This window comes from Meleagris gallopavo, chromosome 1 (assembly GCF_905368555.1).
Source record: "Meleagris gallopavo chromosome 1, MGAL_WU_HG_1.1, whole genome shotgun sequence".
Lineage (NCBI taxonomy): Eukaryota > Metazoa > Chordata > Aves > Galliformes > Phasianidae > Meleagris > Meleagris gallopavo.
The window spans coordinates 86,806,883-86,829,852 of record NC_139404.1 but is presented as its reverse complement, the minus strand read 5'-3'; the positions used below and the strand labels follow the sequence as shown (position 1 = coordinate 86,829,852).

General features: G+C 37.9%; 1 protein-coding gene across 4 annotated transcripts; it reads left to right on the top strand.

Annotated features, from left to right (window-relative positions):
• The first annotated feature begins 2,507 nt into the window (after positions 1 to 2,507).
• HJURP (Holliday junction recognition protein) lies at positions 2,508 to 22,759 on the top strand. Of its 4 annotated transcripts, XM_085239519.1 has the most exons (13): positions 2,508 to 2,667; positions 4,106 to 4,172; positions 5,406 to 5,458; positions 6,404 to 6,431; positions 11,083 to 11,156; positions 12,225 to 12,323; positions 13,049 to 13,097; positions 13,771 to 15,350; positions 15,869 to 15,932; positions 17,177 to 17,264; positions 18,701 to 19,572; positions 20,249 to 20,307; positions 21,070 to 22,759. In XM_085239519.1, the coding sequence occupies exons 1-11, from the start codon at positions 2,590 to 2,592 to the stop codon at positions 18,825 to 18,827; spliced, it is 2,307 nt and encodes a 768-aa protein (XP_085095645.1). In that variant the 5' UTR covers positions 2,508 to 2,589; the 3' UTR covers positions 18,828 to 19,572; positions 20,249 to 20,307; positions 21,070 to 22,759. The 4 variants fall into 4 exon arrangements, with proteins under 4 accessions (XP_085095645.1, XP_010719428.3, XP_019475274.2 ...); XM_010721126.4 differs by having other exon boundaries at positions 18,701 to 20,307; XM_019619729.3 differs by having other exon boundaries at positions 2,548 to 2,686; positions 18,701 to 20,307.
• Positions 22,760 to 22,970: the final 211 nt, after the last annotated feature.

Below are 22,970 nucleotides of genomic sequence, written 5' to 3'. Positions count from 1 at the left end.
CAAAGGAAATAGCAACAAATCCACCCCTAGGGGGGTATCTGGCAAATAAATATAGTTAGGTGATCTCCAGAATGATTCTGAGTAGTAGTGATAAGTGTTGGGGAGCAATCTTGCTTGTTAGCTTCAAATCACCATACTTGTCCTTTCTCTTCTTGCTGCCCCCAGTCAGTGTTTCACCACTCTTCTGACTGGATTACTCACCACACAGATGGTTTAACCACTGAGCACAGAGGTTCGTGCAGTGATGACAGAAAAATTGCATCTTGCTGACTCCAGAAAAAGGGCAAAGCTTTACTGCAGAACTTGTGAGCTGTGGAAACTTCTCCACCATGAAACAGTAATAATGCAGAAAATTGATGTTTCTGTCGTTCTGGCATTTCAAAAATAAATTTATTGCAACGGAGCTCACAAATAGTAAGTAGATAAATATAAATCAACTGTAGATTATAAGCCATTATGAAAGATGCATCTATGTCTTGGCGTTGGCAAAATGGCAAACATTTTTTTAAAGGACAGTTCCAGGGCACTTGATGTGCTGAGAGTACATTTTTATTTTTAATCTTTATTTATAGGAAATAAATGGCTGCTTGAAGAGTACTGGACAGGAATGGGATGGCATCCAACAACTCCATAATGGTAGGAAGTTTACACTTTCAGTGATGCCAGTGACAACCCCTCCTCTGTGACCAAAGGGCCACGACCCTATGGACTGGCTGGAGAAAGGCTGGCAACGACAGGATTTGCAGTGGGCTTTTAGCAACCAGTTCTCCAGTATTCAGTTCTCTGGCTGTTGCTGCTGAATCAAGCAGAAAGGTGAATATTCTGTGTGGCTTTCTCTACAACCCCTTCCTGCCCTGTTCCCTTAGAGGCACTGCTGCCCTGGGGAGCCCTGAAAAAAGCTGGCTGAACAAAAAAATCTTCTTTTACAAGAAATGGCACTTAACATGTTTAAATATGAGGAACACCTGAGGTCCCTGGGTTAGTTCAGACCAGAGCAGAGGAGCTGAGGGGACATCTCATGGTGGCTTGTAGCCCCTCAGGAGGGGAGTGGAGGGGCAGCGCTGAGCTCTGCTCAGTGTGACAGCAACAGGGCCCAAGGGAATGGCATGGAGCTGCGTCAGGGGAGGGGCAGCTGGGAGTTAGGGACAGGTTCTGCATCAGAGGATGGTCCGGCCCTGGAACAGGCTCCCAGGGCAATGGTAACGGGCATTCACCAAACTAAGTGGTTGTTAAAGGAAGGGGAATGTCATCCAAAGGGAATTGGACAAGCTACCAATGTGGGCCCATTTGAACCTAAGGAGGTTCAACAGATCAAAGTATGCAGGGTGCTGCACCTCCCTTAGGGCAGTGTAGAAGAGAATTGGAGAGGAACTCATGGAGAGCAGCCCCTCGGAGAAAGACTTGGTTCTGGTTAACAAAAAAGCTGGACATGGGCCAGCAGCATGTGCTTGTGGCCCAGAGGTCCAACTGCATCGAAAGAGGGGTGGCCAGCAGAGTGAGGGAGGAGATTGTCCCCCTCTGCTCAGCCCTTGTGAGGCCCCATCTGGAGTACTGCGTCCAGATCTGGTACCCACAGGACAAGAAAGATGTAGAGCTATTTAAGTGGATCCAGAGGAGGGCCACAAAGATGATCAGAGGGCTGGAGCACTTCTACTGTGAAAACAGGCGGAGGGGGCTGGGCTTGTTCAGCCTGGAAAATAGAAGATTCAGGAGAGACCTCTTTGTAGCCTTCCAGCACTTCAAGGGAGCTTATAAGCAAGGTGGAAACTGACTTTTTACATTATCTGATAATGATAGAGCAAAGGGGGATGGTTTTTAACTAAAAGAGGGAAGACTTAGGTTGGATATTAGAGGGCAGTTTTTTACTATGAGAGTTGTGAGGGTGCTGGAACAGGCTGCCCAGAGAGGTTGTGGATGCCCTATCCCTTTAGGTGTTTGAGGCCAGGTTGGATGGGGCCCTGGGCAACCTGGTCTAGTATTAAATGCGGAGGTTTGTGGCCCTGCCTGTAGCGGGGGGGGGGGGTTGGAGATTCATGATCCTTGAGGTCCCTTCCAACCCAAGCCATTCTATGATTCTGTGTGATTCTGTGATAGGAATACATATCAACAAGCTTATGGAGGTCACTCTTGCTCCTGTTCACCTGAACACCATAATTGCATCTCCACCGTTAGGGGTACAAGATTTGACTATGGACACAAGAAGATAGCGAATTCAATCCGTCCACAAACAAGCGGCGTACGGAACGACACGGAAACTGCCGCCCCCATGGCCAACGGGAGCTCGCGCTATGGGACAGCCGCTATGAAAAACGCTGTTTTCTCGCAGCTCTCAGCCGCCGGCCCGGCGCCAGCCCCGTGTCCAATGGGAGGGTTTTGAGACGGACTGACTGCCTGAGTAACCAATCAGAGAGAAAAGAGCTGTGCACAGCGCACTGTGAATGGCTGCGACGTCTGGACTGACGTGAGCGGCATGCAATGGAAGGTTGGAAGCGGGGAGGGACGCGCGCAGTTTGAATCGGTGTGGGAGGGGCGGAGGCCGGCGGCCGTGGCAGCGGCAGCGGGGCGCGAGGGGCTGCGCTGCTCCGCGTCATGGCATTTGATCTGGACGAATGTTTGCGACGGAGCAAAACCCGCTTCCAGTCGTCCATCCTCAGCATCTTGGAACGGGTGAGAACCGCGCTGAGCGGTATGTGCGTCCCGACTGGCGACCGGCCTGCCTGCCAGGCCGCGTTCCAGTGGCAGTGGTGAGGCCCCACAGGCCGCGCTGCTGGCGGGTGGCAGCGGCTGGTTTCTCGTGGACGTCGCTGCGCTGTCACGAGCTCTGGCAGCTTCCCTCAGGGGGCTTCACCTCACAGCCATTTTGTGATAAAGATGCGGGGACTGCGCGCTTGGGTGCAGGCATGCGTGTGTTTACGCCGAGCGGCCAGCAGTCACGCAGCTGCTGTGGGTCACGTTCTGGGGACAGTGCTGGGTGCTGGCCTTAAAGTTGAGGCGGCTTGTGCCCTGCTGTCTTCATCTGGCCTCAGGCTGGGTGTTGTCATTCGTCGTGAGCTGCACATCTGTGCTTGCTGGCTAATTCCAGGCGACTCCTTGTAGCGTTTACCGCTTTAAGAACTCTTTGAATCCCTGCTTTTCCCGTTTCAGGTTTATATTTTGAAATTAAATGGCTCATGTACATGCTTAAAATACATGTGTTTTTTTTCCTTGGAATAGTGTTTCCAGATGCTGGCTTCTAACTTCCACCAGTAAAACAACACGCTGAGAGTTTCAGTCGAAGCAAAATTACGTAAATTATGTAAAATTATATAAACTATGTATAAAATTCCAACTAAATTTGTTTTTAATCATTTATCTATATTTAGGGGAGAAGAAATCATTGAGAGCAGCCCTGCAGAGAATGACTTGGGGGTCTCGATAGGTGAAAAGCTGGACATGAGCCAGCACTGTGCTCTTGTAGTCCAGAAGGCCAACAGTATCCTGGGCTGCATCAGAAGAGCGGTGGCCAGCAAGGAGAGGGAGGGGATTGTCGTCGTCCCCCGCTTTGCCCTTGTGAGGCCCCATCTGGAGTACTGTGTCCAGGCCTGGGGCCCCCAGCACAAAAAAGATTTGGAAGTGATGGAGACAGTCCAGAGCACTAAGCTGATCAGAGGGCTGAAGCACCTCTCCTATGAAGAAATGCTGAGTTGTTTAGCTTAAAGAAGAGAAGGCTCTGGGGAAATCTCATCAAGGCCTTCCAGTATTTAGAGGGAGATTATAAACAGGAGGGAAGTCAACTTTTTTACATGAGTAGATTATGATAGGACAAAGGAAAATGGTTTTAACCTAAAGGAAGGGAGATTTAGGTTAGATGTTAGGGGGAAATGTTCCACTCTCAGAGTGGTGAGGTGCTGGAACAGATTCCTCAGAGAGGCTGAGGATGCCCTATCCCTTTAGGTGTTCGAGGTCAATTTGGATGGGGCCCTGGGCAGCCTGGTCTGGTGATTGATCTAATGGTCCCTGCCTGTGGCAGTGGGATTGGAGTTAGATGATCTTTGATGTCCCTTCCAACCCAAGTCACTTTATGATTCTGTGTTTTATTCTAATATTTAATTATGTTTTTATTTAGTATAATTATCCTTTTGAGGATGACTTCGTTATTTCCATGGAAACCCTCACTTACGACACACCTGATGGTAAGAATTTCTTCCAGCTTCAATATTTTTATTTACATGCTGTGCATTTACACATAATGAAGTATGCAGCTGTTGGCAGTTACATAATGGAAGAGATTTCAACAAATTCTGGTTTTTGTCTATTCAGGAACTGCATTTCGCCTGTGAACGTTGCTATGAGTGTAGTAGTATCGGGAGGAGTGGCTTACATGCACTTTTTCAATTCCTTGCATACTCTGTTTTGGACAACAGGAAAACAGCAGTTAATATTTGAATGACTTGTCATGCCAGAATCAAAATGCTGAAGGCTAAAATAAAGTAGTAGAGGCAGTAGCAGGAAGTTGATAAGCATGATTGGGTTCTGTAGTTTCAGCTTTGCTTAGTATTCTTAAGGCTGCTCTAAGTTACACGTTTCTAGCGTGTCAGTTGTCAGGGTAGAACAGATAAGTAGTGTCATTTTCACTGAATGTTTGTGTACTTAGCATAAATCTATATCATGTTATGCCATGTCATATGTTGCATTGTTTCATTATAACTGTTAATCTGTTATAGAATGGCTAATACTTACAGAGAGGGGAAAGACCTGTAATTTAGTAGCATGGTTACTGAGGGGTGAAGCACTGCAGGATTTTATCCGTACTAAATTGTGGATTATAACGTGTAATTGACATGTCAGTTCTTGTAGAGAACAACGTAGGCATGAAGTGCTATCACGGCTTCAAGCTCACTGTAATGGATGCACTGAGTGCTCGCCAAAGCTGGGGGCAGAGTGAAGACTGCGTATACATACAGCACTGTAATATTCAGTCTTCAATTTGGTTATAGTTTTAATTCAGTAGCTTCTATGCACATGGTCTGTGATTATGGATTTCAGTACATAAAGCCTTTAGTATGGCTCTAAAAATCCTCAAATACCATGTAGTCTGCATGAACTAAATAAAACTTATTTACTGAAACAAACTAATGTGCTTTTTCATTGCATGCTTCATAGTAGATGGTTTGTTAATGCTCGTTGCTTTTAGCTTAGTGTTGTTAGACTAGTGGGATGGGGCTTTTTGGTTTTTTTTTAAAACCAACTTCTCAATTTTAACTTGAAATTACGTTGTTCACTTGTTTTGTTTTCCTATAAAATTTTGTTTCAACCATTGTGTTGAAGATTGTTCAGATTTGATCATTTTGTTACTACCACTCAATACAGATAAATAGTTTTATAAGAAATGCTGTGTTTGTATTAATGTTTCTTGTGATTTCTAGGACCAAAACAATGGGGAGATCTATCAAGCAAGGAGCTTAGAAAACTATTTAAGGTACCTAATAATATAGTCAATATTTCTGTCTCTCTTTCCTATGTATCTATAGGAATAGATTCTAATTTTGTTGTGCCACTTAATACATACAAGAGGCATCAATCAGTGACATCAATAACTACTTTAAAATAGATTTTTAGGATGGATTGGTTAAGAATATCACACGAGATGGATGGAAGTAGGTGACTATATATATTAGTAAAGCTGGAAAAGTGTTTTCTATTTATAGTGTTGTGGGCATGTTTTCTGTTTTATTCTAAGTAGAATTCTATTTTTATTCTAAGTAGAGATGTTATGCATACAGTCACTTCTTATTCTGTTTCCTGAACTGCTCCATAAGAGCATAAAAGAGCTTTGTCAAAAACTCAGCGTTTCTCACTAAATATAAAGAGCTGCCTTGCTGCCATGTTTTCTATGTTGCCTGTTTAAAAAAAAAAAAAAAGAAAAGAAAAAAAAGAAAAGCAAAGCAAAGCTGTGTAGTGTGCCTTACTACCTGACACAGAAGCTGTTCTGAGCCCCATAGTGCAAGGAGATGAGGGTGAAATTCAGTCTTGGAGTTTAAGAGTAGATTTAATGGAAAAAGAAATGTGGCTGTATTTCTCTTTTATGTGTATCACCTACTAAACATTGCAACAAGACAGTGTCTGCACAACTTTTCAGACTTAATCCATTAAGAGCTGTAAGAAGAATTCTATTTTGGCTCCTCATGTGTGCCAAGGTAACTGTGGTATATGTTCTTATAGTGATTTTAACAGTAAAAGTATGAAAGATCAGACATTTTTTACTGTGTATTTGTGGCTTTGCTGGAAAGGCCTTGCAGAAGCTGAAGGAAACTGAATGGTTATTTAGGAAGTGCCTACTTGAAAGAAAATGAGGACTTCAGTTGAAGCTACTTCAGTATTCTAAGATTCTTCTGACATTTCTTTTTCCTGTTTCTAATTGCAGCGTCATGTAAGAAGTCAAAGGACTGCAGGTAAAGTGCTTAAAATACAAACCCTGTTAAATTCTACAAAGTCAAGACTCTTTTGGATAAGTTGGCCTGTTGACCAAAAACCCATACTAATGCTTATGTTCATAAGGATTCTGAAACCCAGATGAAACATTTAAAATGAGTAAATAAATTCTGATTGACATTGCTATCATCACAACTTGATTAAAATAATGTCCTCTTATCAGTTATATAGACAGGCTTTTGTTGTATTGTTTAGCCTTGTCAGATGTTCACTGAATCTACAAATCCTACCCTGAGTTTGGTGTCCGTGTGGAGGAATTTGGAGTTTGCTAACTTTTTGAAAGGAACGATACAAGTAGACGTAGTCAAAAATACGTTAAAAGAAACTCACCAAGTTGCATGATGAGTAATCCAAAATTTAGCAGATTATTCTTTGAATGAATTAGGCTGCCTGCTGAAAATGTAGATATTTCTTTATGGATCAATCACAGAATCATAGAATCACCAAGGTTGGAAAAGATCCACAAGATCACCCAGTCCAACCATCCACTCATCACCAGTAGTTCTCACTAACCCACGTCTCACCTCATCACAACATCAAAACAATTAAGTACCACAAAGGAATTTAAATAAGATTGCACATGTTCTGTTGCTACTTAGTCTTCTGGTGTTCTACTTCTCCCTTCACATTTGTTCTTAAAAGGAGCTGTATGTTCCAATAAAGTAAAAGTTTTTTTTTACAGGGGTAAATGACAGGGGGATGTTATGGTGTATATAGTACAGAAACTTCTATGCTGGATATGTGAAGAGAAAACAAAACCCAATGTCTCTCTTTCTCTCCTCATAATTCTACGAAAAATGTGTCTGTACAAAGTTCAGGTTCATGTACCTTGAATCATTCTACAAAATTAAAATGTTGATCTGGGAAGCAAGGTTAATTATGGTATAATTTGAATACTTCAGAGTATTTACAGGAGTCAGTAGTGTCTGTGTGCTTCAGTTAGATGTGAGATGTAATAAAATAGAAATCCCTCATGATATTTGACATCAGTTTATCTGGAAACAAATACAGAAAAAGCAAGAGCAGTAAATTCTGCACCAAGCAGAAGCTTCTTTAATCTCCGTCTTGAGTAGGGTAAGCATGTTTGCTAAGTGCATATGTCATTTTCAGTCTTTAAGTCTGAGTGAGTCTGTCTCATCCACCCAGTCGTGAGAAGTCCTGCTATAGTCTTAGTATCAGCATTGTCTTTATTTGAAGATAAAGATCCTCTCTTTTAGGAAAGATCACGTTTCTGTTACTTGTGCAGTAAGAACATTAGGCAATAATTTTTATATATACGATATACAAACTTCATTGTAGCTTGTGGATACTTTTTCAAATCTAATGAGATGACAAGAGATTTAATGTGTGGGTTGTTTTTTTTTTTTACAGCTGTGTCAAGCAGTTTTCAGTAATTTTATTAACGACAGTATCTGGCTTAGAGGCTAATTATGAAATAAGCTTATGGAGAAGTAAGATTTGTGTGAAGATAACTGCTCCCCTAAGTGTGGATTTTATTTAAATTGGTCAGTTCAGTGCTAGTGTTCTAGTAGTTAATATAGAATAATACAGAAATTGAAATGTGAAAAGAGGAAATCCTGCTTCATGAGTTTTACTGAAATATGGAGTATCTTATACTCTATATTTTTTTCTACTACTTAAGAAAAAAATGGGGGAAAATAATAAAATAAAAGATTGCTAATGGACCTATCTGTAAATGAAGGCAGGCATGGCAGTTCTGGAAGGTTTCCTTGCAAGAAAAACAAAACAACAAAAAAAAAGAAACATTATGAACACACTGTAGAGTTTTCATGGAATTGCAGAATATCCCCAGCTGAAAAGGAACCTTAAGGATCACTGTCTCCAACTCCCAGCTCCACGCAGGACCATCCAAAATTGAAGCCCAGTGTCTGTGAGCACTGTCCGTACAGTTCTTGAACTCTGGCAGCTTGGGAGGTACTGCTAGTACTATTAAAGCATTAAACATATGCACAAGCAGAGGTGACCGACTGTCACCATCACAGAAATGTACCACCCAGCACCTCAGTGTGCTCACATACACTGTTTGGTCTTCAGCAAACATCAGTGAATGTCACAAATAGCTGACATTTGTTCTGCATGATGGAATTCAGTTCCACACCTTTGCTTCATACGCATTCCCATGTCAGATGCCATTGTGTCAGACTGCCCCACTGCTGCCATCTGTCACATGGCAACAACATGTAGCAGAAGGCTCAATCTTCTGCCATACCACCACCTGCCTCTGAAGTTGTGGGCTAATGTAATAACAAAGGAGGCATTACTTTTGGAGAAGCCATACTACTTTAATTTTGCATTACACAAGATCTTTTTGATTCTTTTTGATATAAAACTTACAGTTTTGCATGAATTAAACTGACTGTTTAATACGCAGCATTTAACGATTGAAACAGTAGTTGCATCAATATCATTAATGTTTTTTTAAATACATTGGTGTACATTAGTTTTTTCATATAAAAACAACACTGAAATTTGCCCTCCTATTACTTGAGCAGAATATAAGTTATATATTGAATGGTAAAACAGACTTTGTCTGCAAATTTGGAAAATGTGATTTTTTTCTCAACTTATGCAATGAAATATAGGAAAGAAGTTTCGGAGGATTTTGTAGCCTTGATTCTCTGAAATTTCCTTTGTCTTTTGCACTCATGGGATAAATGAGTGATGTAGTTAAGACTCTGGTATCTTCATAGAATGTGATTATCTACTCTTTCTCCTATGGGTGTACTGGAAAAAGACTGGAAAGGCTTATAGCAACCTCAATGAGTCCCTAGTGCAACTAGAAATCAGCTTCTTAGAAGTGGGGGATTTGGATTCCTTGGTTAAAAGTTGAATTTGTTTTGTTGTTTTTTGTGTGGTTGTTTTTTAATATCTAGAAGATCAGCAATGGGTCAGGATGACTGTTAAGGAAAAAGGGCATCTTTAGTTGCTTTAGCTAAACCTTTTTTTGGTTGGTTTTTCTTTTTGTCCATCTGTAGTATTCATACAGGATGCTTCACCCTTCTCAGTCAAGGCAGTTGTTTCTTCCAGTTATTAGACACTATTTTTGTTCTAAAAGTATATGAAGGATGGTATAGAAAAACAATTCTCACCTGCGCTTACAAGTATTGTTCTATAGTTAATAGGGAAAATAATTAGGACCTACCTTCTTTGGTTTCTTATGGCAAATGAATTTTCATTGTTCTTTACCTATTCGAGGAACAAAAGTGTTAATTTTATTTCCATGTTGGCTCTTAAAAACATCTTCTGAAGAAGATGGATGCTTTGTTTTCTTCCATTCTGTGCCATGCCACACTTCTATACTAATAATTAATTTTCCAGGGATTTGCAGTCTTGTTTCAAGAAACTTTGATAATCTGGCTGGTATACATTTCAATTCTAATAAAATAGTTGTACTCAAGTTGGATAGATTGCAGAAGCCAACCCTCTGATTGATCACAAGAGGATGCAAAATTTTGTGGTCTCCTCTAAAAAAAAAAGTGCTTCTGGTCATATTATTCTTTATCCTAACTCTATGATAGCAGCAGCCCACAGAGCTTTAGGTGACGACTGCAATAACAGGGAACAAAAAAGGAATGTGGTGTTATCTGGGAAAAGTTTTCATTCTGATTTAGTGATTTAAGAATAGTATGAAAAATGTCAGGGGGAAGTTCTTCACAGAGAGAGCAGTGAGGTGCTGGAACCTCGCTGGAGGCTGCCCAAAGAGGCTGTGGATGTTCCATCCCTGGAGGTGTTTAAGACCAGGCTGGATGAAGGCCCTGGGCAGCCTGGTCTAATATCAGATCTGGAGGTTGGCGGCCCTGCCTGTTGAAGGGGGGTTGGAACTTGATTCTATGATTCTGTTAAAGCACTATGGTTTGGTCAGTTTCATAACCAAGAATTTTTTCACTCACTTTCCCTTTCAGGGATTTTCTCCTCTGCCAGGATTAAAGGTGATAATGGAACAAATATATAACAGTCAAAGAAGCCAATAAATTGGGGCTTACAATGCAGTCAAGTGTTTTATTTATCATGAAAGACTGAGGCTTTAGCTAGTGATGATTTGAACTATCTGGCTACCTCTAGCAAAACCATTTGGAGAATTACTTGTAGAGTATCCAAAAATTGAGTTGGAAAATTTGCATTTGTTTTTTAATATTCTCAAGTCTCACTTGGCAATTCTAAAACTTGTCTTAATAGTAAGAAGAGAGAAAAGCATGCCACAAGAAAGCGACAATATTTGTTTCCTTACTGTGTTTGCTGGGATAACTAGAAATGTAGCAGGAAGGAAGTGGGAATGGTGTATGAATATGCTATCAGAGCAATGCTTTGAAAATATTCTACCTTCTGAAATTTTTAGCGTATGTCTTGAAGAACTGGCGGCAGACAAGTTATATTCACTCTTCTCTGTTTTCCTCAAAAGTTATTTATAAGCCTATAAATCACGTTTTTCAATTGGACTTGAAATGGAAATGTAATACACGTGGAAAGCTTTATTGTAGGAAACAATTTTCTGCAATGAAACATCTTTAGTCAGTGTTATTACACACAAAATATTTCCATGAAACTTGATTTTTGTTTCTGAGCAAAACTAAGTTTCATTTACTGTTTAAGATAAAACTGCAAGTGAAGAAAGTGATGCTGAGATAGTGTCAGTGAGAAGAAGATTTGAAGACATTCACTTCCAGGTAAAAATTTCTGCTAACATAATAAAATAATTTTGTGTTTAGTAGAAATTGAATTACTTCTATAGCTTGTATTTGCCTGAAGAGTTAATGCACTGTCAACAGAAGACTCTCTGCATTGTGCATCTTAATGCTTGTTTATAGTCAGTAGAGCAAATTAGAAGTTTGTATTGTTCTCCATGACATTATTTATTGAAATAATTATGATGTTTGAGTATTAGTACACCAGAGAAAACAATATGCTGCACAGAACAGGCAAATCTGATAAAAGCTGTTGTAGGTATGCAAAAGGAATAACCAGACGAATCACAAAGTAAAAACGCCTTTTAAATATGATTGTTCTTTTCAGACAGTCTAATATAAAGTGGGAACAGGATTTTAAAAAAGTAAACCTGAAATAATGACTAGTGTAACAAATGCAGAATAGAATCTAAGGTTGTTTTTTGCCAAAGCTATGCTACGAGTATCAGGTCTACCCAAACTAGTTATGAAGTAAAGTACAATACTAAAAAGTATTGTACTAAAGTACAATAAAGTGCAGTACTTCTTGTGTGTGAAGCCATTCGAATCCTGTGTTCTGCTTGCTCAGAAACAATTGCCAGAAAATTATTTACTTTTCTATTTTGTTTAGCAAAAGTTCTAGACATTGACTTGTATTTTCACTATTTAAAAAACACCTGTCATTTATCACCAAATCGCTCTGTAACTTATCACTGGAATTGTTCTGCTGGTTTTTATGGAGCTTTTAGGAAATTGGTTGGTTGGTTTGGTTTTTGTTGTTTTTTGTTTTGTTGTTGGGTGGGGGTTGAGTTGTTTTTTTTTTCAGTCAGTGGGTTCCTTGGATCAAAAAACTAGCTACTTATCTCTGTTTTGACATACAGTTCCTTCTTGAAACTTTTTTTTAATAAGTAAAACATACATTAAAACATACATTAAAAAAATAACTTTCATGATCATTAGAAATCCTCATCCGAATTGGAGTTGGAAATAAAACTAAGCAATAAATTTGTGCTTTCCTGTGTCAGTGACTTCTTTGTATTTAAATCCTTATTCTTTTTTTTTTCCCCTAAGAATCTGAATGTAGATGATGTGAAAACACAAGAGAAAGTACTGGTTCAAGTAGATGTGATAGTACAAGATGATGCAAGAAGAATTCCCAAATGGATTATGGTAACGTATTTCTCCTGCTCTGTTAAAAGCTATTTGCTATTAGAAAAATACAGTGATTCCGTAGCTATCTGTAGCACAGTGAATCTTAATATAACTTCTCTGCGGCTTGCTGCCTGTGTAAACCACAGTATCTCAAATCTTTGATGGCAATGATTATAAGAAACTTAGCAGACAATATCCAAATACTTCTTTGAATTCTATTCCTGCTTCTTTTTACTCTGATGTATGAATTGGTTTTCACTTCAGTAGATCTTATGAAACGCCTCAGTTTGAGGTTTTTAGGGGAAAAAGAACTAAGATTTTGAATTTAATTTATTTACAGTACATGCTCTAGCATCCATTTCTTACCATACATGCCAGAGATACATAGATTATCCATATAAATGTATATAACTTCAGAATTTATATGGGGACGTGTGTGTGTGTTAACATATGGATATATATATATCCACATATAAATTTTCGAATCTGGGAAAAAAGATTGAAATATACTGTGTGATGTAGAAGCTGCAAAGATTATAATAACTTCCCGAACTCTTAAGAAATCTTTCTGAAGTCTTAAACTAGACTTTTTCCTCGTTTTATAATTTCAGTGTATAGGACCTAGAATACTGAGGGGAGAGCAGAAGGAGTCATAAATAAAATGTTGGTGTTACTTTTAACATGCAAAAAATCCAGGATAAATTTAGGATTCATGTGTCTTTTTTACTTTGTTCATTTTTCAGCTAGAGCCTTCATCAAGTCATTTCACTTCACCATTAAGAGAACTGAAAGGTACAACTATATCATCTAGGTGTGGGTCAAATATGTTGGTTATTAAATATTACGAACTTCAACAGTAGTATGTTCAATTTAATGAAAGCGTGACTATTTTGTTACTGCATATATTTGATTCAAGGATTGGCTTTGGATGTGCTGGAAGTCACAGCAGTATTTTTCACTAGTACCATGTCCAGACTTGATCCTGGAAACTTTACATAGAATTTTGATATAAATGTTTCAAGCCTGAAGACTACAAAAAGCACGATTCTTATCGTGCTTTACCTCAAGGGCAGCTGCACTGGTACTGGTTAAACACAAAGATTTCAAGAAATACAGAAACATGTTAAAATCTGTAGGATGAGGCTGTGCCTCCTGGTCAGAAATTAGAGAGTGAAGCAGTCTGCCTCTACAACAAATGTATTTACTATCTATATATTAAGCTACTTTAAAGTTGTTTGGTGAGTTTTTTTTCTTTTCCCAATGCATTTCATTTCTGTCTTCTATAATCTGTTAAGTCAATGTCATTAAGCAAAATCTTTTAATTTCTCCTAACCAATGGTATGTTAATAATTCATTTAACTTGGCAAAGAAGCTCAATGATATAAGATAATATCTGTACCACATGCAATATTTTAAGTCATGTTACTGAAATGTCTTAATTGTTTTTTTTTCCTATTTTGAATAGGCAACCAAAGCAGTGTTTGCAGAAAGAAAGTAGAGTTGGCAAATGAATGTTCTTCTTCCAGCCCCTACCAGTTACAATTTTCTGGTGTTCCTATGTTACCAGATACAATAACTGTACCCAGGCATCAATATTTTCAAGAAATGAATGAAACTTGCTATAATAGTACATTGGAAGAATGTCAGTCTGCAGATGAAAGTTGTTCCTGGAGTAATGTAACACTTGCAGACTTGTATCCTAAAATGGTAGAGGTGCTGACAAAGCGTATTACAAGGGAAACTCAGAAAAAAGCATTTAAATACATGTTTGGACACTATAAGAACAAAAGAGGGCATGCTAGAAGACCAAAGCTCAGTATCACTGTAGAAAAAATAAGAAAATTCAGACCACTCAAATTGAAGAAAGCACTACTCAGCATATGCAGCAGTAGTACAGACATCCAGAATCAAACTTTTGGAAATAATATAAATGAGAATACCGGACCTTGTGATGATCAGTGTTTTATTAATAACTCATCTGGTCTGGTACCACTTTCATACAGTGACACAAATGAAATGGAAATGGACTGCTCTGATTCAAGTTTAGATTATCATTTGGTATTTAGAAAGGACCAAAAACTTTCTGAACAGAATGCTAATGCTTTGGCTAGAATGGGAGAGACTTTTCTAGCAGAAGATCAATTACAGACTACTAGCTCATTGAAAAGTTCAAAATATAAGAAAAGTGGGAACTTGACTTACAAACATTCTTTGGAACCACCTTTTAGAACATCTTCTACCAGTACAGGATCGGTGGCACTTCATCTGGCCAAAAAAACTCAAAAAAATGACTTTCCTTCTGACGATACATCAGGTTTTTGCTCATCTACGTGTAGTATTGTTAACAATAGTAATACTTCTACACCTATCAAAGACTATTATCGTGCATCAGGTACATCGCTTATAAATCCTGAACTAAAAATTTCTGAGAGGCAGAATTCTTTCCAACGCAGACACTCATTTTCCTCATTGTCTATGAAGCAGAGTCCTTCAGAGACACCCCAAAAATACGAAGATGCCTTTGAGAAACTCTACTACAAACTGCTTTCCAGAGGAAGCCAAAAGCCTTTGACATTGACAAAACCACTTTCAAACTCACAGAAGCTTGAAGAGAAAGGAGGAATAATGAAGAATACATTCGGTGATTCTGTGAGATCCAATACACAGTATGACATTGCATTTGAGAAGATTTATCAGCAGTTGTCTAGTGAGGTGGTTCCTAAAATTCCTGGTTTCCAAAGGGCTTCAAATTTAAGGAAATATGAAGGAATACAGATGTCAGAAACTGTAAATGCTCTTGTTAACTCACCTGTTCGATCTTTATATACAATTCCCAGAGTTAAGAGACTAGGAAATTTTCAAAATGATCTTCTTTCTTCACCAGTAAAGCGACTGAAAAATATACCTGAACATTTTTTTTCAACAAAATGTCAGCAGATTTCTCACAAGAGATATGGTGATCTTCAGACAGTTGACATGGATTCTGCTAGCCTACACAATGGCAGTAACACCAGATTTTTTAACAGTCACAGCTGTCATCATCAGGTATTTAAAGATCTTGTGAAAATGATTGTTTTGCCTATACTTGAAGAAACACTTAAAAAATTGACCAGTGTTGAAAGGACTTCAGGCTATTGACAGCATACTTCCAGCACTATTTGTTTGGTAATTTTGTGAACTTGAGGAGATTTGTTTGCTAAACAAATATTAGTAAGTTGTGTTAAGCCTCCTGTGGGGAACCTCACTGCTTAGTAACTTTGAAAGTTGTTTTAAAATCCTCACTAAAAGATTTTCTCATGTTTTTAGTACACCATGTCACTGGTTAAGATCATTTCAGACTGACCTTGCTGATTAACATATTGTCCTTCTGAAATGATTGTATTTTATTTACTACATACATGGATAAAATGAAATTAAGTTTTTTTGAGCTCTGCTGGAATTACCAAACTTGTTTTAAATCAAGACCTTATTGGCAAGCTCCTTGTTGCCTCTCTAAGGCAAATAGTGAAAAAATAACTTCAGTTTTTTTCCACTGACATAGTAGGTTGATGCTTTCTTTTCAGGACTCTGGGTTTCACGCTTCTTCAGATAAAACTTTTCTTGTTATTCCTGATGCTTCAGTGAAAGGTTAGTTTCAGAGGCTATATGAATTACTGATTTAGCAATTGCTTCTTTAAAGAGTATATCTATGGATTTCCTCTGTAAACACATATTTCTAGGTGACAGCTCTTCTTCCTCAGTAATAATTAGATATGCTTAAGTTTTACTTCAGTAAGTAAGGAATCTAAGTAGAAATCAGGGTTTTCTGAATTGCATGTTAATAGCAGTTTAAGAAGCTTTTTTGTAGGGGTTTTTCTACTGAAGTATTGCTTATTATTTAGTGGTTTTCTCTTTTTCTATACTGGTGGTGGTTTTTACTTCCTATGTGTAAATGTTCAGCAGAAAATTGATAGTTTATTAATAAGCACTTGAATAACCAAATGCTTTTGATTGGATTCTTCAGCTGTGCAAAAAATCTGCACTTGCATTGTTGCACGGCTGTTGTTACTTGTGTAGGTGAATTTAATTACTGATCTGAAGAAGGCAACTGTTGGTGATTCAGAACAATAGAATTTTATTCAAACTCTAGTCTGAAAAGCTGTATTAGTTTAAGATTCTAGATACTAATTTTATAGTTTTCTTCTAATAATCTGATTTTGGTTAAAACATGTTTATAACATAACCTGAACTTTTTTTCCTAGCTTAGTAAAAATCACCAGTATTTATTTTCTGTACTTTGTTTTTATTGATCTCTGGTCATCAAATAACTAATCAAAGTGTAAGGGAAAATGTTGTGGAAGATTTCATGAAATATTGTCAACTACAAAACAAAGAGAAAATGGTAAAAGAAATGAATTTGTTTGCATCAGTTTTGGGGTTGTTTTTTTTTGTTTTTGTTTGCATTGTTTTGTTTGGTTTTGTTTGCATTTTCATTACTGATTCATAAGCTTTACAAAGATTTTGAATATTCCCATCTGTCTTATTTTACTTTCCTCAAATTTTAACTCACTCTTTATCCATTCATTCCTCCTTCCCCCCTCCCCCCCGCCGGAATCATCTCTTTCTTCTGCTTTTATTTCTAATGGTCTTGATAAGCTAGTTTTTCAGAATGCTTATTCTTGAGTGTATTTGAGACTTACAAGTATCAGGTATAGCATGTTTTTGCAACTGGAATTTGCCACAACCTTTTTCATTAGAATATTTCCATATGGAAATTTGCTTATTGAAGTATATATATATTACTACCAGACCAGTATTTTAACCATATACTACAGTGTTTGTGTTACTCTGCATAGTTCTTATCCTTTTCATAATATTATTTTCATCACCAGAATTGGAGAATGCAGATGTCCACTCAAGTTGGCCTAGGACAGTGCCAAATTACAGTAGACCTGGAAATGCACTGAAACGCCGCCAAAAGTAAGTTCCTTTGGAGAAAAGAAATGTCAGAAATTCTTGCTGTTCTACTTTTATGTTAACGGTATGGAGGTTGTTGTTGCTTAAATTAGTACTTCGAAAATGAAAATGGCCATGGATTCTTGAGAGAGCTCAAACTAATCGAACCTGTAGATTTGAACATGAGGAGACAAGTGTCTGTGGACAAAACTAGCCAGAAGCCAACACAGAGAGTTAATGAAAACAAGATTGCCTGATTGAACAGCTACTCTAGTAGCTCATTTTGTGTTCATTATAGGGGGTACTTCTTATTTCAGCCATGATTAACTATAGAATATTTTTGACTCAGGCTATGTACTTGAGCTGACAAGTCTTCTCAGATCCTTAACTTCTGGAAAGTTCAGTGTATTATCATTCAAATAGACTGTCACTATTAGCGATAACAGTTTTCTCTGGAACAAGAAAACTTCTTTCAGAGCCCTGGTTACTGGCTTATGACATCTATTTTTCATAGAAAATATGAAGGCTCCTCAAGTTTCTGATCTCCTGGGTTTTTAATTATAGGCCAATTTAATAGGCACAGAATTAAAAAGCATTAGAAGTTCTCTAATAGTTTTGCTTCATTTTATAAAATAATTTTTAAATCTTTTGCCAGAAGGTCCCATTTGGCACCACAAAATTTGCTACCTTTCTGGTCTCAAAGCCAGTAAATACTTTCACTGTGCTTGAGATGATCCAATCGCTGATATAACATTTTTCTGACAATATGCAAATTCAAATTTCAAAGGAAGCCTGAATGTACTATTAAGCTCTTTGTATGGAAAACATAATCAGAAAGACAGTTCATTATTTAGCAATTAGTAATTGTTCAGAAGGAAAAGGTTTTTCTTTTCTTATTGCACACAAATAGAGAAGTTTCAGAAAGCATAGGAAATGAGAATGTCAGAGTGCTTTCTTGCAGAGCCATCTGCATTAGAATCTATTTTTTCATTCATTAATTGTGCAACTGCACATTTGCTGATTTGTAGCTAAACGAACTGTAAAGTAGCAAGATTCCCTAGGCCTGTGGTGTGAGACTCTTAGCCTTCTGTACTGGTAACAAACATCCCAGGAGTGAAACTCTTTAATGGCTTTGTAGCCAGTTGTGGAAGGGAAAGGACTGCCTTTATCTAGAAACTGATTATGAAAAAGACATTTCTGAAAAGAAAATGTGAATGTTTTCCTATAACTACATTGCTACACATCAGTGTAAACCAAATTCATTTAAAATAGATATTAAAAAGTTACTTCTTCAGCTGAACACACATATGAAGGCTGCAAGGAGTCGCACTGCTGTTCACAGTCAAGGTGTTCAGATATCTCGCTTTAGTGATTTGTTTGTTTCATTTTGTTCATTAAGTAGTCAGCAAATACAGTATTTTTATGTAACTTTCTTTGTTCTAAACAATTATTTTATATAGGGTATCCAGAAAACTAAGCTACACCGATGGAAAGGACCGAAATCCTGGCAATCCTTTAGACAACGTCCTGATCAAAAGTCACCAAGGAGCCTTTATGGCATACAGAGAAAACAACATTGTTTTATAGTTTTTATTTGTGGTTCGTTTGTTTTCTCAAAAATCACAGATGTATTAATACCACTTAAGTATTTTAAGGAAGAAATCCTTAATAGATAGGAACGTTACTGTTATATACAATTAATGTTGATTTATTCTTCCCTGTAACATAAATCTTCAGGAACTAACTCCAGCCACCTTCTTACAGTGCTCTTCATAATTCTTGGGCTTCGTCAGGTGTTGCAAGGAACCAGGTTTCCTTTCTACAAATTTATTTGAATTATATATTTAGCAGTATTTTAATATTAGAACGTGATTTGTATTATCTTTTTATCTGCTGATAAACTTTTATGATTCAATTTTGATTTTAATCTTGATTCTTAATTTACTAGTACTAAGACCTTAACAAACTCAGCGTCTGCTGAATTCTGCTCTATTTCTGTTGTGCAGACATGTCAATACAAAATAAACTAGGTTGTTATGTTCCTCTATGTCCTATCAAAATTCTACCTGACATACTGTATATTCTCAATAAATACATGTCCTGAAGAAATACCTGCTTGTACTGGAAATGCTGAGTCGTGGCTTAAAACAGTGATGGAGCACCTGGAAGGAAAGCATGGCAAAGCCAGGGAAGCTCAGGTGCATGTAGTGTACCCATGCAGCCAGAAGGGGTGGCTCCTGGCTCCACCCCTTCCCAGACCTCTTTTAGGGATTGGCAGTGGAGGAAAGGTTGTCTTATCCAGAGATCCTTGTGTCCCTGAGGCGTTCTGAAGGTAAGCAGTTTTTTTGTTTTTTTTTGTTTGTTTTGTTGTTGTTGTTGTTGTTGTTGTTTATTTCTGTGCCCACAGCTGTTGCATTTGTGCAAGTCCTTCCTTGCTGCAGCCTGGGACCTTGCTGTTCTGCTTTCTATTGCATTACACTGCTTTAAAAATTTTATTTCTGGAATAAATTCTCAGGAAAGGTATATCTATCTACAACAAATACATAAGAAAGATTTGGCAGGATCTCAAGGGTTTTTCTTATTGTGTTCTTTCTTAGCAAGGAGACAGTTCTAGTGGTATCAAATCAAGTATGCTGTGTTTTAACTGCGTTGCCCCATGTCAACTTTCTAAACTTCAGAAAAGGAGATAATTTATTTGACTGAACTTAATGTTGGGGTACATGCTCTTTGGTTTGGTTTTGATGTTGGTTTTTTGGTTTGTTTCTGCTTTTACACTGTTGCAGCACTTATAATTAAGATTTTGGTGACTTTGAGTGCTGTTGAATGGAATAAGGAAACAGCTTCAGTAAGGCCTACACTAGCATAAGATGACAGTCTTCAGTGAGTGATTTCCGCAATATGCACGCACACACAGTGTGTCTTACATCATTCCAGTGTTATGTTTTCTTCAACAATTTAAGATTGTCTTTTAGAAATGCTTTAGTAGCTCACTTTTGTTCTGGCTCCAGGTATAGATGAACAATAGGAAACATACTTTATGAACTACACTCTTCTTGGATTTGTTAAGGTAATTATTTCCTTTTATTTCTTGAGAAAGTAATTAGTATGAAATTCCATGTTATCTATTCTAAATGTAAATTGTAATTAGCTTTTTGGATGTATCTGGATATGTCTTTTGAACAGCAAGAGAATACAAGCTTATCCAGGTATGAAAGCAAATTTATTTAAAAAACAGAAATAGTTCATTCATCTATGGAAATTATTTGGAATCATAATGTAGTTCTTGAAAAACCTTAGGTGTTGGAAGATAAGCTTATCCCAGTTCCATTACTTTTTGTGTGTGTCAGTAGTGGTAAATAAGAGAGAGTTATGTAATTATTTTTGGAGTTTGATCCACCAACATCCAATTTATCTGTATTCTAGAAAGTATGATATCACCAAGAGTCTGTCATGATTGCTGGAGGATATCTGGTATAGGCCTATGAAAATTCAATGGTGCTACTTAATACTCTGCTATTATCTCTGTTCTTCCGTTCAAAGTCTTCTGCTACTGTATAATATGCTTCTCCAACATACTTTTAAGTGCTAAGCTTTCTGCTAGAAAGAGTTTTAACTGCTTCCTTCTGCTTCAAAATTATATATAATGCTATAAAAAGCAGGTTTTGTTACTGAGACTACACCTAATGTCTCCTTTCCTTATTTTGTTATAATTATGAGGGTAGCTCTGAAAGTAGTACTTCCTATTTTATCATGTGAGAGGCAGATGGTGGTGGTAGGGCAATACAGGTATCCTGCCAATATTCTCTTATATTTTGTTGTCATGCTACAGGTGGCGGCAGAGGGGCCATCTGACAAAATGGCATGTGACATGGAAGTCCATATGAAGTAAAGGCGTGTAATTCAGTTCCTCTATGTGAAAGACATTGCTCCTGTTGACTTTCATCAACTCTTACTGAATGCTCCTGGAACCAAACAGCGGATGTGAACACAGTGAGGCTGTGAGTGGTGTGTTTCAGCAGCGATGACAGCAGCAGTTGATCAGCTCTACTGGTGCAGATTTTTATGAGGGCAACATGCAGGCTCTTGTTTGTTGCTGGTGAAAATATATGGCTGATGGTGGTTGTTATACCAGAAAACTTTTGTAGCTGAGAATTTGCTCTATCAAACAGCATTATTGTGCTCTTTGTGTCTGTTGTAATTTCCATGGAAATAAGTAGGAGGCATTATTTTGGATTGACCTATGCGTATTGATTTGATTTCAGCTCAAGACAGCTAATAGTACTACTGAGCAGTGTGGTCTGCAGCGATTTGCTTTTTCCTTTTGATCTAGAAGAGGAGTTAAGACATAGCTTGTTTAAAGAGGTTTGTTAACTAAAATAAACATGGACCAGACTTATTTAACTTTTTTTTTTTTTTCCCCTTCATAGATACGTTACATCTAGGGACTGGCTCTTTGTACTATAGGTGGTTTGGTTTTTGTAACTGATTTAGAGCTACTGTCTCCTTAGAACCTTAGACACTGGCACTCTGAATGCCCTCTAGCATTTCAAGCTCCTTGGCACCATGCTGTGCATGGGTGTATTTACATGCTGTTGGGGTTTTTTTTTGTTTTGCTTTCTTTTTTTAAAGACAGAACTGTCCAAAACCTAGAGAGTAGGCATAGCACATCAACATGTGTAACTGTTTTTCTTCTGCTACTTACTGACTCCCAGAATGTACCACATAAAAGTAAATCCCTACTCTATAAGAGCTTACCGTCTGATGAGTTGAAAGTCTAAAGATGAATGTGTACATAGAATGTAAATTACATGGGGAAATAAGTAGTTCTTTCTACTTTTGTGAAGAAGTTTATTGACAAAGGCACTAGGAATTTAAATATAAAATAGAATATTAGAAAAATTCTCTGGCAAAGGCTGATGGTTAGAAATTATTTGCCAGTATCGTTACTTATTCTTGAGTACAAAAAAAGTCGTGTTATACAAAAAAGTGTTACATTAGTAGAGGAGTGAAGATTCGAGATGTATGCCAATATTGCTCACAAAAGGAAAGTGAGGATATCTAACAGGCTGCGTGAAGCCCAAGACAGCTAGTAGTTAGCCTCACTCCCCACCCCATCACATCATGGCAGTGGCTCTTCCCAACCAAGCAGTCCAAGCTGGTCCTTAGCACACCCCATCATTCAGCAGCAACGAAAACATTGGCCCAAGACAGTTTCTTATACTTAGTGCAGCCCAGGCCAGCTGAAAGGTTGGACACCCATGCTGTACACTATTCACCATAGGAAAATACACAATCTTGAATGCAGACCTATTTTTAATTGGGAAACCATCTGAACCCTTAAGCGTGCATGTGTGAAACACCATTTCTTTTCAAAAGTACTGTTAAAACCTATGTAGAAGAGTAGTCATACTCTGTGAGAGTTCTCTGGGCAACTTAGTGGATCTTCTAGGACTGTATGAAGGCTGATGGTTATTTTTAAACAAAGGATTAATTTTTACTTTACCAGGTAGAAGCTGGTATCTCTGTTCACAGCTCCCTTTCAAAATGTATTCAGAAGGAAAGTCTCTTTAAAAGGGCAGTATGAGCCTACAGCTATTTTTTGCTTAATCCATAGATGTGTTTTGAAGATGGTTTGGAATATTTTACTTAGCTGCTTCACACCATTGTTTGTAATTTAAGTTTGGTAGGGTATTGTCTCTAATCATTCACTGTTCCTCCAGAATGAATAAA